Source organism: Chaetodon auriga, chromosome 7 (assembly GCF_051107435.1).
Source record: "Chaetodon auriga isolate fChaAug3 chromosome 7, fChaAug3.hap1, whole genome shotgun sequence".
Classification (NCBI taxonomy): domain Eukaryota; kingdom Metazoa; phylum Chordata; class Actinopteri; order Chaetodontiformes; family Chaetodontidae; genus Chaetodon; species Chaetodon auriga.
Window position 1 is genome coordinate 7,651,278 of NC_135080.1, and position 19,393 is coordinate 7,670,670.

The following is a 19,393-nucleotide window of genomic DNA, read 5'->3' on the forward strand; positions in this document are numbered from 1 at the left end:
GATATTGCAATGTCAATATGTTCTACATGAATAAATTCTCACTATTGTTGTTATTTATTTGTCTCACATTGCTAGAATTTAACCAATGTCTGAGTAATTCATCCTCGCCTGATGAATGGGTTGAACTGCTGTTTTATTTCACTGTAGGGAACAATAGATTCAATAAGAAACATCGACATCATTAAAAAGGACACTAAGTTGCACATTAGAATTAACAACTGCTAAATTGGAAACATAAAACTGTGTTTGAAACAAGAGCTAATAAACAAACGGTTATTATCAGGTGTCTCTGACTGAGTAAACTGGGTGAAGTTGTGGAGGAACACACCTGCAGGGCTTTCATCTGGTGGCTCCCATTGCCTTTTGGGATCTGTGGTTTGCACTGGGCAACAGAACTGTGGCTGGCGGAAACTTCAACACTTCATTATCATCATTACAGCAATACTAGGAGCTAGTTTTTGGACTTTCTGAGACATTTTAATATCCGCGACTTGCTTTCTAACATGCCCGTGCCCTTGCACATAGACACCATGGGTGCCGGCTGCTGACTGTAATACCATGCTGAAGTTATCAGCTTGAGTGAACATTTTTTAAAGCCCTTACAACTTAATTCTGAGTAAAAGTAGCTGTCACGCTGTGTGTTTACTTTTCTTGCTTCATTTTGGTTGCCTGACTGCATGAAAGCTGTCCGCTGAAACTCTCCCGGCTGGCGCTCCAGTGACAGGGGTTGAGCAAAAAGACTACATGTGGGGGGGGTGAGGAGCTCTGTCTCTGTCAGCGCTTCACTCCAACCATTCTGTTTGAAACAAATTGGTTCCTAAGCAGCCATGATCTGGATTTAGCACAAAAAATACCACACGTGATGAACAGTAAAAGATTTGGGGCTTTGCTGAAAACATCAGGCCTGTAAGCTCGCCTGTGGTGCTGCTTTCCCCTGTTTACCACCAGCTTACTCAACAGTTAAATCTAACCTGAAAAGGGTTTAATTTATTCAAATGAATCTCTTTTGAAATATTTTAACAATTTCCAGCTTCCACATAAAATGAAAACTTACCTTTTATTTAACCTACAGTCTGCATAAAGTACAAAGATTTTCTATCTATCTATCTATCTATCTATCTATCTATCTATCTATCTATCTATCTACACATACATATATAAACAATTTATCAATCCATTTCCATTACCGCTGCAAACACAGCAAATAAGCGTGTTTATTCTCAGCTTTATGAAATTGTGTGCTCTTCACTTTAGTAAGAGCATGTTTCCTTTTTTCACCCCCTAAATTACAGTGATGGATGTTTGTGTGCATATGAACAAGCTTATTAGAGAATCCACACCCCATCACCTCCTGCAAATAGTTACAAATGGATGCAGGGATGCCTCATATTTTTCCTGTTTATCATTTAACATCTCATTCAGCTCATCCAGACATAAACACAGAAAAACTAAAAACTAAAACTAAACTCTTAGTTGACTTTGGATTTGATCATTATGGATGAGATTGACTTTGGTGTCCTTAAAAATTTACATAAACACTGCATATTTGGAAGCAATTGGTGCCATTAAAACAAAAAGATGTTTTTTTTTTTTTTTTTTTTTTTTTTGGTAAGAAATAGTTTAACTGTGCACATCATCCCCAAAGGTAGAAAATTGGCAAGATAAGATTTTGCATGCGGCTTCCAGCCAAAGCGTAATTCTCTTAGTGTAATAAAATTTCATTTGTATGACAGTTTTTGGGCTGTTCCAGCAATAAAATGCTTAATCTTGCAACCAAAAAGAAAGATATTAGGGACTTATATATATTAAAGCGGAAAAAAGTAGAAATAGTTATGGCATGGCTGCTGGAATGAGCTGGAAGGGGAGTAAAAGCTGCTGGTGGTGAGTAGATGAGCATCAAACACCAGATGCCAGACCTGCTATCAGTTTAAATATAATTACGCAGCACTCTCATCCATGCATATAACCACTCCTTCTGTGCTCATTCATCATTTAACAGAATTTGAAAAAAAAAAAAAAAAAGAAAGTTTAATGGAACACTTACTTGCGGATCAATTTCTATCACGGAGAGGAGAATGTAAAGAAGAGGAAATAGAATTCATGCTCTAAAGGCCCATTAATAATAATAATAGCCTAGAATATCTACAGATTCCATGTGACACTTTCATTAATATCCTTAGTGCTTTTCAATGATTTATGGAAGTACAATATATCACACCACGGCCCTTGCGTCATCTTTGAATTTTCTTCTTTTCCTGTTGGTCAGGAACTTATTTCATGTCTATCTCCTGCATGTTGCTGCTGTTTTATTCCACTTACATTTCACTCGTGTTTGCATTGTATACTGTGCAAGTTGCTTACAGGAAGAGAGGATTTGTTTGTAGGAAGCAGCTGTGGTTTAGCCAGCAGGGTCTGATCAGGGGGGACAAATTGCAAACTGGTGCAAAATATAGAGGAGGAAACGGGATGAGAAAAAAGCTAAATTTGCTGACAGAATCAATTTCTGGTTTAAATGAATTAAAATGAAAGAAAGGCAAGAAAGGGGGAATCAGGATGCCTTTTACTCTAAAACCATAAATGCAACAATAAACAGACTCAGACTGCAACGGTAGACATAAGAAGATATAGATTTTAATATCTTTATAAACATTTTTGTACTGTTGTTTTCTGATGATAACTTACTGAACAATTGATTTATGGCAAAGAAAGAAGATGAGTAGGCATACAGTCGGACGAGAAAGAGGGAGGTGAGGAATTGTGCCTTGACAAATAAAAGAATCTAAAAATATAACATGAAAAACACGTAAAGAAACAAATCACCAGAAAATCAAAACTCGAAAGACTCCTCCTGACAGGAGGAGCAGAAAACCCTGTTATCATCATCAATGTCACTGATATTGTTTTTCTCATAGTAATACAGTAAATGATTAATATCAGCACTGCAAGAAGTCCTCTTGTCTCCATCGTTACAGTTCACATCATTGATACAAACACCATCTTATCAGTACGTTTAAGGGAGGCACAAAAGCTCCAGAAGTACAGCGAGATGTCCCGTAACTGTCCGTCTGTCGATCTGCATTGTACTGCATCCCCTTGTTACTTCAGAAGCGATTGTCTTGGTCTTGGATCCCCACAACCATGAACAATCACATCAGTTAATGAACAGGCGTCATTCTCTCTGCATGATCCCTGTGTTGCCATGCTCCATTCAAAATGTTTTTTTTAATCTTTTATTGATCACGAGTCAGTTAAGGTACACACACATTTTTTTTCTTGAGTCTTGTTGTTGTATTCCTTTGAAGTTTAGTGATTAAGAAGAAAAATGTGTTCCTCATGTTCTCAGTAAGGCAGGTACGCCCTCACCGAGGAGGGATCAGTTCAGCACAACCTCACTGGGAAACTGAGAAAGCCCCGTTTGACCCTCGACCTCTAAGGCTCCTGTTGGCCCTGCAGCAGGGATCTGTCTCTAGGTCCTTTTTGTGTCTTAGAAAAATCAAATGAACAACATCTGACACAGATATAGACAAACTCCTCGATATTCACAGCTTGATCTCCCAGAGACACCAATTGTTTTTCCAAGCAAATGAAGATAGCGCATGACAGTCCTCGTCATCCTGAAACAATTAGCAGCTTAATATTCAGTTGCACAGAGGGAGAGACATGGTGTAAATGAAGATGGAAGCCGAGTTGTGCGTAGAAATGTAATACCAATGAGGAATACTGTTAAATAGGCAGAAAGGTTGGTACAGTACCTGAAAAAGCCAGCATTATGAAGAGAGTCGCTGTTACAATTTGTTAGGGCTTCATACAGAATATGCTCTGACTGGTTGCTCTGTTTGTAGCCTTACAACATCTGTGGCCATAGATTTCCATTTTCTTATGAGAATGGCACATTGCTATGTGTGATACTGACCGATAGGTTATTGCCATGCTTACTCTTTACCTCTTCTATGAGTAACACTTAGACCCAATTGTTCGGATCACTTGTTAGCAAAGGACGCAACACAAGAATATTTGGCAGAAAGGATGAGCAATATAGGACTGACGCTGAAGGATTCACATGGTCATTGACTTTCCATTTGTACCTTCTTAATAACAATTTAAAACCTGTGAACTGAAAATTAAAGCTGGATGGAGAACTTGTACTGGCTTATCTGTCTCAGAGCTAATGAGTCTACAAGTTTTACCTTGTTTGCTCTGTCGTCTCTGTCCTCTTTTTCTCTATTTTCACCAAATTTTGGTTATCTGAGCTCCAGTTGAGTGAAAAACAGAAGTTTAAAAAAATACACCAAGACATATGAAGATGAAATCATACTGGCATAAGTGGCAGTGCAAGCTTGGTCTGCATTAACTTTTTATCATTCTCTGACTCTCAGTCCCTCCGATTCTTGTCTTTCTGTTGTAGATGTTTGATGCTTTGTTGCCTGTTTCTGTCTGAACAGTAAAGCTCCCTACACAACATTTACACATATAATCACACTCACACACACATACAGAAAAGACACACAGGCCTTGTAGTGCAGGAGCAAGAGAGGGTCTGAGGGCTGTGTTTTTTGTGATTAGCATTTGCCAAACCCTCTGAAGGTCAACGGAGAATGTAGTCAATATTTGTTGTTATCAAGGCCACAAAGAGGGCAAAGACGTGTAGTAAGGACTGGGATAAGGTTGCCCTATTGTTGGCTTGCTGAACCCCACTAGGGGGGCGAACAGTGGTCCGGGGAGTGCACTTGTGCTTCCTCCGTGTGACGGTGCCGTCTGGAGACGTGTGGTCATGTTTGCCCCCGTCTGTGAAATCTGGGGAGGAATCCTCCTTGTCTGCCATGACCTCCTTTGAGTGGTGAACCTCATTGTCACCCTTCCCCTTGCTCACCCTGTTACGAGGCTTTGTGCAGTTCCGAGAACGGCCAGGCCTCGAGGGGTGCACTATGTGGGTCTGCCCTCCAGAGCCCACCACTACGCCGCGATTCATGGACGGATTCACCGTGCCAGATAAATTGTTAGTCTGGGCTCTGGACTCCGAGTTAGGTACAGTGGGCGAACAGTTGGGGAAGTCCTCCTTGCGCAGCTCCTTGAGGTCTTTCCCAACCATATCAGCTGGCGCCTGACAACCCACTGAAGACGTTGAGCCTCGGAAACGTTTCAGCCATTCCCATAGCGACAGGGCCTTGCAGTCACATGACCAGGGGTTGTCGTTGAGGCGCAGGTATTCCAAGGCGGGCAGCATGTCCAGGCACTGTCCAGACAGCTGTATCAGAGAGTTGTTGAACAGGTAGAGGGTGGTGAGACGTTTCAGGTCATGGAAGGCCAGGCGGTCAACCCACTCGATCTGGTTTTGGTGCAGAAGAAGTCGGTCCAAGGCTCGAAGGCCTCTGAAGGTGTTCTGGTTAATGCTCCACAGACGGTTTCCATGCAGAAACAGATGGCTCAGGTTGTGGAGGTCCATAAATGTGTCATCCTGCAGGAACTTCAGATGATTATCCTGAGGAGACACAGAGAGCACGATTTTTCATATTATGCAATGTTTTCATTCCAGAGTTACTGCACTGTATCACTATAACCTTAACTTGTGTCTACATGCAATGAATACTAATGTCCTCTTAAAGTACTAAATAATCTGGAAATGTACAGTCCATTTGATCTATTGCATGTTCTGTTGCCTTCAGTAAACTAGGCTGTTGTTGCTATTTTTGCAAAATGGAGAAAACTAGCAAACAGTGCTGAGTGGATAATCATGACACCAAACCATCTGACAAATAATGTGTTGAAGAATTTTGGATTTGATGAGGCAGTGGAGACACCGTGAATACAGAATATTAACTATAATAATGTAGTGATGAACAGGCTATGTGGGTTGTGTTCAAATTAATCCAAATAGGTCAAATTTGTTATTTCGAAAACTGACAGCCCTAATAGAGTCTTAGTCATAAAATGAATCAGAGTGAAACTGCCTAGTGTACCTGCAGGTAGAGATACTGCAGATTTCTGAGGCCTTGGAAGATGTTATTGGGAAGTGAACTGAGCCCACAACGGTACAGGTGTAGCGCATTGAGCCGACTCAGCCCGTGAAAGGTGTCCTCAGCCAAGGAGCGCAGGTGGCGGTTGTCTCCCAGATCCAGCTCCTCGAGCAGTGTGAAGCCGTGGAAGGTGGAGGGCTCAATGTATGTGATGTTATTCGAGTAGATCCAGAGAGTCACGGTTTCGGAGCTGAAGTGGCCCCGAAGTAAGCGATGGATCTTATTGTTCTGCAAGAAGATGCGCTCACTGTCAGGGGGAATGCCTTCAGGGACAGACAGGAAGTTGTGGGCTTGGCAGGAGACAGTGCTGGGTGCAGTGTAGCAGATACAGTGACGGGGGCAAGACCAGGAAAACTCGAGCCCACAGAGAACCAGCAGGAACTCCAACCCACAGCCTGCAGTGAGCGCGCGCACACACACACACACACACACACACAAAGAAGAAGGTTGAGAAAGAGAGGAGATTACATAAATCACAAACACACACACATGCACACACACAAAGAAAGACAAGAGAGAAAAAGGAAAACAAATTAAGAGCAGAGTTCATTTTAATTTCATATTTCAACTTAGTGCCTTCTTGTTGGAGAAATATTGTTTATATGAATAACACCACAAGTCTGCATCCGCTAGTGGCTCTGTGAGGCTGTACTTGTCCCTAAAACTAATATCAACATGCCCAAGATCTAAATCCCAACAATTGTAAATGTCATTGTATTTACTGTTCAGACTTTGTCTTTTTGTCCTCATTGAGCTGTATGTCTTTTTTCTGATGCAAATACACTGAGTGCAATGTCTAAATGTAATATTCCTTGTTTGAACACACACACTTGGCCAATAAAGCCAATTCTGATGAAATCACTCTAAGACTTGCCAAAATATTTCACACTGATGTTAACCTCATCACTGTGAATATCTGAACAAAGTGTCATGAAAAATCATCCAGCAGTTGGACGACTGACGCTGACATCGCATGCTGCCAGCATGGCTATAAATGGATGTATGTACGTATTGATGCATACACCACAGGTCAGGAAACACGAGCAATGAGCAGAGTCCACAAGGGATTGAGTCACGATTTTGCAAACAAATTTATATTCTGATTTTGTGCCAAATGGGGACATGTGTTGCTCAGCCTAGATTCATTTTGTGTTTTGTTTTTCATAAAGCAGTGATATTGTCTCTCTGATTGGTTCGACTTGTGCCACAGCGCTTGCTACACATATGGACCTTATCTGTCACAGTTTACGGACTGAATCCACTGAGTGTGTTTAGGCCTACAATGAGGAGTCTATTGAAGAGAGCAAACAATAACACCTGCTCCAGTGAGTCACAAGACATCTCAGTGAAACTGATTGGGTCCCTGGTGCAACAATCTTGTCTGATTCGACACATATGCGGCTATTTCAGAAATTACCAGTTCCAATATTCTCCCACCTTAGGGAGATGTGCTATTAAGAGTCCAATCCCTTCCCTGAATCCATTGGCACTACTTTGCAGCAAGTGGAGGCTGTGATCAGTCTTTTTGTGTTGTTAAATGGGGCATGGAATGCTTACTTAAACTTGTAGTAAGCTGCTCTGAGGCACTTTCTGATCGGTGACATGATTCCCTAGATCCTTTAGACGGGAGATGTGACTTATCCACAGTCTCATCGAAAATGAGCACAACTCACAGCCCATCATGAAAGTTCCATCTGACAACCCCTGGCTGTCTTCTACTCAATTTATTATTCACAGCATAGCGGAGGTCTGATTCACTGCCTCTAATCGATATGCTTCTGTTGCCTTTTAACTCACCCTGTAATCCTGGGTCTTTTATGCTGGAAATTCAGGAGCTGCAGAATCACTCTCCACCAGGAGACAGGCGTATTTATCTAATGTATTTTCTCGCCAAACTGTGGCTAAGCTGTGACATTCAGCGTCTGACTCCACTGACCTTTAACAGTACTTTTCTGTGTCTAGTTGCAGAGCTGGAGCAGGGAGCTGTGTGTCACCTGAACAGGAGTGTGCTCTCCTGGGCATGAATCTAATCCTATTTGTTAAGCCCTGCCACTGGGCAACAATGGAAATGCATGCATCCTCCTAAACCAGAAATGTGCCCACTAAATGAGGTGATTCTTCACGGTTGAACACTGTCAAAAGGTTGAACGTGAGTATGCGTTCATGTGTGCCGGCATGCATGTGAATATGTTGCGTTGGAGACCATGACGTGCCATGGGAGTGCTGCAGCGGGCCTAGGCTTTATTTAGACTTTTCATTTTAACGTCATGACCCGCATCACGTCATGGATCCTTTAGTGTATTACTGGCTCTATCCAGATTTGTCGCACTGTCAAGACTGAACAAGAAAGCTGTTCCACTGCAGCTGTTTTCATCTCAATCTTTTTCTCTACTCTCCATTTCCATCAAGATGTATCAAGCATGGCACCTATTGACTGAGTAAATGGGTGAAAACGTTTTGCATTACTCTCGGGAAATAAAGGTTTACTTTATTTATCAGACAAATAAGCAAGACGAGACATGTGAATTTTCCCAGCCGCTGTTTGAGGAACATTTGCATTAAGCAGCAGCTACCAGGTACTTGAGATGCAGATTCCTAGTCATTTGATATTTGGTATTTGTCGTCAATTTGTTCTATTATTGACCCACGCCACAGAAGAAGCATTCTGCTAAAGAAAACACAGTATGCAACAAATTGAATCTATCTTTTGCTGAAATGATACACGTTTCAATCACCTGCCTTTGCAGCGATTCATCCGAGAGATTCCATTATTCCTAAAACTGATCCTTCTCTCACTCCAGTAATTATATTTTTGAAGCCTTAAACTTATTCCATTAACACTGTACTTCATGCACGTCAATAGAATTAGGTAGCAGATTTCTAACAGCGGAATGATCAGAGCAAGCGAGAGACAGACTGATAAGTGCGATACACAGGCAAAGCAAGGGGATGAGAATGTAGATGCTGCCGAGATAGTGAGACAATTTGAATCAGTGATCCACTATGCTTTGGACACAAGGATGTGCCTCCTCTCACTCTCACTCTCCTCAGTTTGTCAGGACAAAGTAATAGATTCTTTATCCTGCCTAATCTCTTCCTCTAAAATAGCTGATTTTACTGCTTTGCCAAAATACCTCTATTTGTGGTGATAAAACATAAAGGGAAAAAAAAAAACATGGTAGATCAGGGGGGCAATATCTTCCTCATTTCTTTCCTGTGAACAAAGTCTTTTAACTTCATCCCTGATGAGGCTTTAGAAGATGTGAATTTATGATGTGAATGCTCTTTAGATGCTCAAAGTATCTCATACGCTCTCTTCTGCATGCAGAGTGAGCGGCGAGGGAGAAGCGTACACCGTGTTTCTCGTTTTGAGCCACGCTCAGGTCATGTGTGCTCTCTTTTGAAGCTGGTGTAACATGCACTTCCACTGGAGACTTTAACACCTGCCTGCTTACTCATCTCAGCACCACATATATTTGCATGTGCAAAACACTATAAATACAGATGTCAACCTAAATTCACACATGCATTCACACCATGTCGTAGAAATATTATATGTGGTCTTCTTTATGTATGTATGTACAATCACTCTATGGATACACTGAGTCATACATTCTCGGGCATGAACACATGCATGAGATTTGTGAATGAATGAGATAGATCGTGCCATTGTGACAAGCATAAAAGGCTGATTGATGCTTGTTTGCAGAGCTTTGAATAGGGAGAGTGGTTTGCAGCACAGAGGAAGAAATACATATTGTGTGGGAATGCTGTCCTTAAATGAAAATGTAAGAAATTAATGTGTGCCGTTTCTGCATTGTGCGCTCACACAATGAGCCATTCAGCTCAAATTGTATTATATAAATAGCTCTGGACACAACGGAGCATATATATGCCAATAGTGCCTATTGGAATTTGGCAGAATAGAGGAGAGGCTCTAAAAGAGAGATAATGTGTTTTTGGAAAGGGAAAGACACAGCTATTTCTGGTCAGAGCCTGGGCTGTGTTTTAACACTCTCCTCGCAAGTCTACTCCCCCCCCCGTCACCCCGTTTTCCTCCCCTGATTACTGATGACAGATGCTATTGATAACTCCTCACAGGCAGAATCACGTTTGACCCCGTGACCTCATCACCACCGAGTTCCCTTTTTCTACAGGGGTGTAGAAACGGAGATAGATAAATAAATGAATAAGACACAATGGCTGGGGTCCCTTGACAGACTGAGAAGGGACTGTGTAGAATATCAGTGAGGCATAGTTCACACTAGATTTGCCCTCATGAATAACACATGTCTGCTAATAGGAGAGAAATGGTACGTCTGTAGAGCTGTGTGACTCTGCCCGTCATTAGACTGGACAAACTCAATTTCCTGTGTCTCTCCAAAGACCCTGATAAGCACCCTGGCTTTTTCGCTCCTGCTATTGGCTTTTGCTAAATAATGCCTCGACTCACTCCGCACTCAAACGGTGTTTACTGTCATGTTCATGCACACAGTGGTTATTAATGTTAAAGCAGTGTATTAGATTATTGATTGAATGGGCTCATTCTTCTGTGGACCAAAAACCCAGCTGACAAAATGTATAATGTCAATATTGCCCTGCGGAGCTAAATGAAGCATCACTATCTGTAATGATCTGTAAGATTATACTCTGCAATACTGTAGTACATGTTATAGGGGGGTCTTGCAATGCTACTATCTGCATCTGTGTCTCTGTCATAAAATATCTGTATTGTTATCTGTATTTCTATGATACTCACATACTTATAGCTGCCAACAAAACATACAATAATAGTAATATATGAGCCATATACCTAAATTAATAAAGCGTTTTGATTCATATTTAAACCACAACTCCAAAAATATAAAAAGTTGAAACTGAAAATTTGTGACCATTAATGGCCATTTTTCAGGACTTTTTCTTGTAAAAATGGAGTTTGTTCTGAAATATCTCTTAAAAAATCTGAATCAGTGTAAAAATGCTCTTTTGGTTTTATGGCATACACTGTTGAGACGGTCCATAAATTTAGCTTGTCATGCATGGCGCCAGGCTTCAAAATCGGATGGTGTGGTAAAATTATACAATATTACTACAAATATCTTCAGAGCACATTATCTGTTTCATGCGTCCCTGATATTTTATCATAAAGTCTCCATAATAGGACGTTTCATCACAGGCATCTTTTAATGACTGGGAAAAAATCTCATTAACTCAATCAATATTGACTCAATGCTTCCTATAATGTCTTATGTTGAATTTAATGATACCAAATGCTGCAGTACAGAGAAACATCTGTAAATGATAAGTTTTACAGAAAATCATTTTCTGTTTCTATTAGTAGTTTATATAAGCCTTGATTTCACAGCAAGCTGAGCAAATGCTCTGAGTGGAACATCAGCTTCTGCCATTTCCAGCATAGGTCAATGATTGCACATTTATTTTAATTAACAGTGTTGGAACAAAAGCAGAACTGCAAGCATTTATTCTTAAAGGATAAAGAAACAGCAATAATGGCACAACACAATTTCTTTCACTGAAGCTGTTTCTCATTACCATTTTTAAAGAATGTTTCTGTTGACTTGTTAAAAACACTGATTACTGCCATTATTTTCTGACTGAACAACAAACTCGCACATGAACACTCCTGCCAACAGCTGTGGCCAGCAACACTTCTGCCCGGGAATGTGTCTTTTATTTTTTTGTTTCACAGCCTACTGCAGAATGTTATAGATTTTGTCTCATTTGCTATTCCCCGGCTCCACTGCAGGCAATATTGGCTCATAAGGTTGCCTGACTATTCTAGTGAATGAAAGGAAAATGGGGAGAGAACACTGACAATGCCGAGATCTCCGAGAAATGCAGCAGAATGGAACTATTTCAGAAATATATCACGTCGCCGAGATATTCTTCTGGTGCAGAGGCATCAACAACCTGAGAGATTGCTTACATGTGCATGAGAGTTGGTGTCTTTCTGTGTGTGCTGGAGCAGCATTGTAGCTGGTTTCATCTCTTATCTCATCCTCGCTCACTGCAAATAAATTAGGTCACACAGAGCTGATAGAGTAATTAGTATGTACAATAAATTTACAAAATATTAATGGTGTTTTCTTGATAATGATTCCAGCTTTCTGAAAGATCCTTGCTAGGCGTTGCCATAAACGTTTATCTGTCTCTTTTTCTCCATCTTCTCTTTTGTGATTGATATAGATTTTATGAGAGCGATCAATCAGCTTTTACCTCAATTCACCTCATCTCTCTACTTCATAAAAATACTTTTTAATACTTTGGACGTTTAGGATATTATAAAAATGTTCAGACACCCAAATGAAATTCAGACTGACAAGGCTTGTGCTATTGATTTCCACTTGTTTGTTCTGCTCCACATTTGATTCCTTTGATTTGTACCACGTGTGTTGGCACAGTATGTGCTGTGAAACTGTAAATTGTCAACACTTCCTGCGCATTAATTATGATTTGATCGTTCTTCTGTCAGGTTGGCTTCACATCAAGGGACTGAACTGCTTCATGTTTCTGACTGCATCCCTGCTGAAACAGAAGGACGGTTAAAGTAAAGAGAGCTGGAGAGAAATGGAGCCTGGTCACATAGCAGGCTGGCATGCGGAGTGCCAGGTTGTGTCAGGGGTTAAATGGGCCAGTATGTTCCTCACATTATTGCTATTTATGTCTGCTAAGAGCTATTTCATGGCTGTTTGATATCGTGAGCAGCAGTGGCTGGTCAATGAGGCGGCCCTGTCAATAAATCTCTTCAGATTCATTATTTGGAATGGACAACTAAAGAGATATGCTGAGAAACTGCAGACAGTGAGAGAAGGTCAGAGGTATGACAGAGGTCGCTCAGCTGAACAGTGCAGACAGCTGCAACTTCAGAAGGATGAGGATCTCATTGGTTACAGTGCTTCTTGATACACAAACTCATATAAAAGCAAACGCGCACCAGACCAGAGGGACGTCAAAAAAAAGGCAGAGATGGTGTGAGTGACAGCAGCGTTTCTGAGGTTGAGCAATCAGAGGGCCTAAAAGCAACTCCTGCAAACAATAAGCAGCACCATATGGAGCATGAACACAATAAAGAGGAGAGATTTGTGCAGAGTGTGCAGGTGATGGGACTTGAAGATGCTGAGAAGCCAGGCGGATGGCTGCTGCCTGAGCTGTCCACAGATGTTTAATACCTACATTTTAATTAACAGGCTTAATGGATGTCTAGTAGGTGCTAATTCCACTTGCTTACATTTGCAGGCACATCTGTACCCGCTGGTCTTTTACTCTTCACGCCTTCACAGCATTCTGTTGAACCTTGATAGAGGCCATACGGGCTCCATGCACACACACATACACAGATGCAAAGGCACACGCGAGCATACATGCAGCGCACACACACCATCCGGCGCATCACTGCTGTTTGGGGCAACACTATCAGCCACCAACTCCATTCATTCATCGTGACAGCACGAAGCCAAATGATTCAAATATATTGCACTCCCTGTGGCTGTATTCCCTTACACCGGCCAAACTAAAGTAATGGCTCCGCAAAACCTATATAAATCACTCAAGTGCATCTATATTTAGTTCAGCAGGAAATAGAGAGCATTTATAATGTACTTCCTGTTGGTGAAGTGGCTAATAATTATCTTTCATGGTTGAAGGAGTTTGATATAATCTTGTGGCTCTTTCCCGACACATGTGGGGAAATCTTCACAGGCTGTTTCACAACATACACGATGGGTCTTTGGCAGCAGTGTCATCTCATAAGCTAGTGGCACTAAAATGCATGGTAAATCTGTCTCATTAGCACAACATATGGCAAATTCCAGTTTGATTTATTCCTGCATGATGGGGCAACTACATACACTATGTGCCCAATTTTAGCTTTTATAGATTTTTGTAATGAGAGTCTCCACATTTTGCCTGAGAGTAAGTTGCTTTGAGTGACACAGAAGTTAAGCAACATTGTTGCCAGAATCACTGAGGCAGCAAAGCCCATGATAGACTTCTGAAAATGACTCAATCAACCAGCTAGGATGTTTGCTTCACAGCAATTTAATTAACAACTTCAGTTCCTCGCAGGGGTAAAGGTATATGCTTATTTTGTTTGTGATCTTAAAAGTTTTAAAGGTCATTGTGTCACGAGTACAGCTATGACAAATTTAGAACGAAATAATAATCAATGAGAACAAAGGACTGGTCGGTGGTTGAAGCAGCATTTAATTATTCATCAACATTACCAAAAAGTAACTGACCAAAAACTCCAAATGTAAATTTAATGAAACATTTTTTGAGTAGATGTAGTGAAAACAGTAATGACAACAGCTACCTTTAACAGTAGCTTTAGAAAAAAGCACAGCTCATTTGGCTGTTGTGGAGACCATAACCTTGTGAATTGACTGTTTGAACATCCATAGACAGCTATTTGTGTCAGTGTCAGTGACATTTTTGGTTTTAATGGTCAGAAAATGTAGACTTAATGTGGTTACACTCTGATATTGTCTTAATTTAAGTACGTAGATAAATTTACGCTGCTAATTAAGTTGCCCTTTTATAGCTGGACTGAGCCCATTTAAGGCTGCTGCACACTGAGCGTTAGGACACTAATCGCACACACTAACATTCTGTCTCCTGTTTCACACACTTGTACGCAGCTATACTCCGTTACACAGTGTGTGGAGATGAGTTTATAGCTTTCAGCAGCAGACTGGACGGTTGTCAGTCTCCCTCGCTCGTCCGGTCGCTGTGTCTTGTTCAATCACGCGCATGTATGTCAATGACAGAGTGCAACACAGCCACTCATTGTGTGTCTCTGTCAGAGTGACAGCTGAGTTGTGGTGATGCTGTGACGCCGAGCAGATGGACAGAGAGAAAAGCAGCAAATGACAAAAGAAATGTCTTGGAGAGAGATAAGTTATAATGTTCTAACGCCACTTAACTTAAAGTAAAGGGAGGCTGTTTTAAGGATCAGCAATGCACTTGGGGAAACATGTCTGCAGGACTGGTGCTGTAGTTTCTCCATGAACCAGATCAGGACCTGCTTACAAGCCTTGTGTCAGTGAGCATCTGCCTTATGAAGAAGCTGCAAAAGGCACTGAATCATTACCAGCTCCAGGGCTGATGCTCTTTAACTCGCTCCATGCTTTGATGTTTCTGTAGAAGGGGCCAAACAAAATAGTGAAATTTCCCCATGGAGTTAGTAAATTAACAGAGTGTTTAGAAGGCAGAGCAGAACGGCCAAAGCTGGGCTGCAACCAGAAGTGGAAGGAAAAAAAAAAGAAAAAAAAGAACAACCCAAAATTCTCCTTTTGGGATTCATGTGGCGACACGAAAAATATAATAAGCTATTATATATAACGTTCCAATCAGTCTAATAGCATGCTGATGTACCCCACAATTTGTCTCAATCTGCTCCTCATTTTGATCTCAGTGTCCTTCCTTTCAGATACCTGTCGGCTCAAACACCATAATCTCCTCCAGGATGGCCTGGGAGAGTTTACTGCACGACTTAACAATGTCCATGTGCTAACATGAATAATTTCACAGTATGTACCAGACAAATATTCAATTTGTTTTAGCACCTGAATTGTTATTGTGTTGCTGCTTGGTTATCAACAGGCAAGAGAGAGTAAATTGTGTTGCTGAGTGTTTTGTTAATTCTGAGACGTGTTTTCCCCAATGTCAACATCCTTCGTTCCACCATCTCGTCCTTTTTATACCAGACACGGTTGTGAGTCGAAGTCTCAATCCTGGTTTAGCTCCCTAAAACTGTTGATTAAAGTTGCATCATGTTGACGTGTAGCAGTGACATTCACTAACCTTGGAGACACCCACAACACATTCTAGCTATAGTACGGGCTGCTAAAAGCTTTTGTGGATTAATGATTTAGAAGCCGCACTGCTCTGATTTGAAACCATTGGGTAGAGTATAGACCTGTACCTGCACTGAAATGTGGCATTTTCCACCTCACTAGTCTCCACCTCCTGGCACCCCTTACATGTTTCTCTTAAAACAAACTGTAAGGTACCCTCCTGCTGCAGCAGCTGCCTCCTTGCATACAAACCTCATGTGCCCTAGATTCAGCAGATCAATTATTCATAGCAGGTGAGAGTTTGGTGCTCCATGTACGTAAAGGCACACATACCCATACAGAGGGTTTCAGCAGTCTCAACTAATAGCTTCAAAGAGGCAAGGAGAAACGTGAAATCAAGCAGAAAAGTGTGTGAGGGAACAGCGATGCATTGTGGCTCATTAGCTCAAGAGATGACCAAGAGATGAAGAAGACTCACTGGGTGAAAGTCAGAGCCGAAAGACAAGGGGAGGACATAACACACAACACATGCGTGAGTGTGCACAGAGGTCTGTACAGTAGAGCTACATCTACCAACACAGTGCACATTAATGTAGGCTACATGCACACACTATAGCTCAACGGCTGATGCTTGACGCTGCACATCAACTGCATTAAGTAGATTCAAGCAGATTAAAGAGGAACACAGGTATCAGAAGTTTGCAGTTTGTTCCTTCACAGAGGAGGGTAATCAACTTCGATTTGCAGCCATTACAATGGATTCAACTAGTGACTCAAATGTAGCAAAACATTCACAGAAACTTCTCCAACGCCATGATCCACTTTCCTATCGATCCAGACGCTCAGTATGCTCAGTGTGTTCCAAACAAACAATCAAATCACCAATAAATTGCTAAATATGCTACTTTGGATCTTCGGTTGGGGTTTAGGAGCTACGACAAGAAGATAGGGTGACGCGAAAGTGTATTGAGCGCTGTCCAGAGCCACAAACCGAAGGGAGTGAAACGTATCTGATGTTCAAAAGACACATATCTGGTGAAGTATTCATTTAAGAGGAGACATCCGAGAAGTCAATAAAGTGCACATAGACCTAAATACATGATGCACCCATGTAATCACAGTGCTCAGTGATTGTGGACAAAATTAGAACATGTGTTTTCTTCAGAGAGGTTGGGGGAACGAGGAAAGAAAACACAACAGGCTGTAAAAAGAGCAGGAGAAAAGAAGCAGTGGGGAAGAAGGGAAGTGCAAGACCTTGATCTTAAGAGAGTAATCCCTTTTCATTAAGTGTAGTTTTTCAGACCCTGAGAGCTTCACCATTGATTCTGGTGTAACGTCAATTCATTAATGTACTGCGCCTCGACAGAGCTTATCACCTTGAAGGCCTCCGACGCGCCTTCCCAACAAGCACGTTTGGCATCCACTGAAACTTTTTCTCACAATGAGAGGGGAGCAAAAAAAAAAATACTGTACTTTCAAATCTCATCCAATTGAATTTAGATCTGTTCTGCCCCCGATTGGATTCCATCTTGGTCCTTCCACTTTTTTAGTCCCGCTGTTCTGTCTTCATTCAGTCCGTCTTCGGTTTCATATAGTCTAGCTCCAGCTGAGGATGATAACTTATCATCATTTCATTCGCTCAATTCTCTGCCGTGTATTAGGGTTGCCCTTGAGTTACCATTGTGTCTCCATCGAGCAAATGCACAAATACCTGCGCCTGTTTATTAGTCTACACTCTGGAGAAATTTACCAGCCTCCATTGTGAAATCTCTTCAATTTAAAGTCTAAACAGCAGCAGTTCATGAATGTTACCTGTTAGGCTTCTATAAACGGATGCTGCTTATGTCTCTCTTGCTCATTCAAATTACTGTTCCTCTTTACGACCTGTCTCTGCCACTCTTTACTCCTCTCTTCCCTCCATGCCATGTCCCCCTTGCTGTTTAATTGATTCTGCTGTTGTTTCCCAAAACGACAGAGCAGGAGGCTTTGCTGAATAAAACACAGTCACTGTCTAGGTGTGATTAAAGAAACCCTGGTCTGGCCGTTAGAGATACTATGGCAGCTTATGGGATTTAGTGAGTCACTGAAAAAGCACAACACCGCACCAAAGATTCACTTCAAAGTCTGCCATCACCAAAACCTTAAAAAAACATACAGCCCACTAATGAATTTCTCAGTCTTATTATTTTGCCCAGATGTCCGTGTGTTATCCGTGAAGGCGAATCTGAGGATCGTCATAACAAATCGCTTGATCTTTTCACGAGACGTTGTGCTGTTTTATCATGTCGTGAGTGCTGCTGCTTTTTCTGCAGCTCTGCCATTTGAAGTTCCCATTTTGCTTTCCTCCTCTCCATTGTAAACCTGAACCCTCTGGAGGCGAACCACACAAACTACTCAGCTTTGTGAGTGCTTTCCCCTCCCTCTCAGCTGCTTGTCTGCATGCAACTACCACTCACTAGTGAGTGCTCCCAATCCCCTCTCTCCTTATAAAGCCAAGTGCCTTGCCGCAGACGTTCCATAGATAAGTGGTTTACCCCCCCCCCCCCCCCCCCCCCCCCGCAGTGATGGCCTGAGACTAATTTTCGTTGCATGTAATGACTTGGTCCCTTGAACTTTTTCGACGTATGACCAGAGAGAGAGCCTTCCACTGAATTTTGCACCATGTGAGTCATAAACAACAATGATATTCAGACAAGCAGTCACCAAAAGAGATGTCAGGCTCCATCTCAGTTCATATGGCTGGATGATGAAACATGATTCCCTCCAGCCCCACCAACCCCACCCCCCCACCCCCCCATCTCTCCTTGAAGACGGATAACGAGAAGTGGAGTCAAGGACACAGAGACAGAGCCAGTGAGGGGTTTGTTTACACAAGAAATTGTGAGTGTGGTGTTTCAAAGACAGACAGAAAAACGAGGGGGGAGACAGTATGGACATAGAGAAAGACAGTCACAGTGTGTGAGAGATGTTTTCATTTGTAACTTACACTTTTAATTTGCGTCTAAATAGAGAGGAGAACATTAAAGGGTAACCTAACACCCCCTGAAAATCTTGTCTTTGCTGACCTCTAGTGGTTTAACTCTTCACCTTACCGCAGTGACGTACAGGTGGACTCCATGACATCACTGGTGGGTGTGGTTACAGGTTCAGCAGAGCACAGAGAGCGCAGCAAAACGCGTCTTTTCAGCCTGGTGTTAAATTACTCTTTAACCTTTGTGTGTTCAGTTAAGTGTGGAAAATAATTTAAAATCAGTGCACAGAGAAAAACTTACAGGTGCTTTAAAATATCGTTATTAGCAGCAAACATAACGGATAGCATAATTTGTTATTTTGAATTTATATATATGTATAAATTCTGTTGTATTTTGTTGTACTACGTGTAATTTTTCCTTTCAGTAAAAATGTAAAATTGGTCTTTGACTCAAACACAACATCTGGGTTAAAGCCCAAGCTCCCGCTGAGCTCCATGTTGCCGAGAGGGGAAAGTCCCATGAGCCAGCTGGGCGTGAGCCTCAGCTCCTCTAACTGAAGCACAACTCTCACACAGTCTGGGCCAACAAAGTC

At 41.7% G+C, this 19,393-nt stretch overlaps 1 protein-coding gene across 1 annotated transcript in view; it reads right to left on the reverse strand.

Moving 5' to 3' along the window:
* Positions 1 to 2,608: 2,608 nt before the first annotated feature.
* Positions 2,609 to 19,393, reverse strand: part of rtn4rl1b (reticulon 4 receptor-like 1b) — a 128,089-nt gene continuing 111,304 nt past the window's right edge. The window contains exons 2-3 of the mRNA XM_076735092.1: positions 5,958 to 6,409; positions 2,609 to 5,479 (exon numbers count right to left, since the gene is read on the reverse strand). Coding sequence (XP_076591207.1) covers positions 4,586 to 5,479; positions 5,958 to 6,409 — 1,346 coding nt within the window. The 3' untranslated portion in view covers positions 2,609 to 4,585. The remainder of the gene's footprint in view (positions 5,480 to 5,957; positions 6,410 to 19,393) is intronic.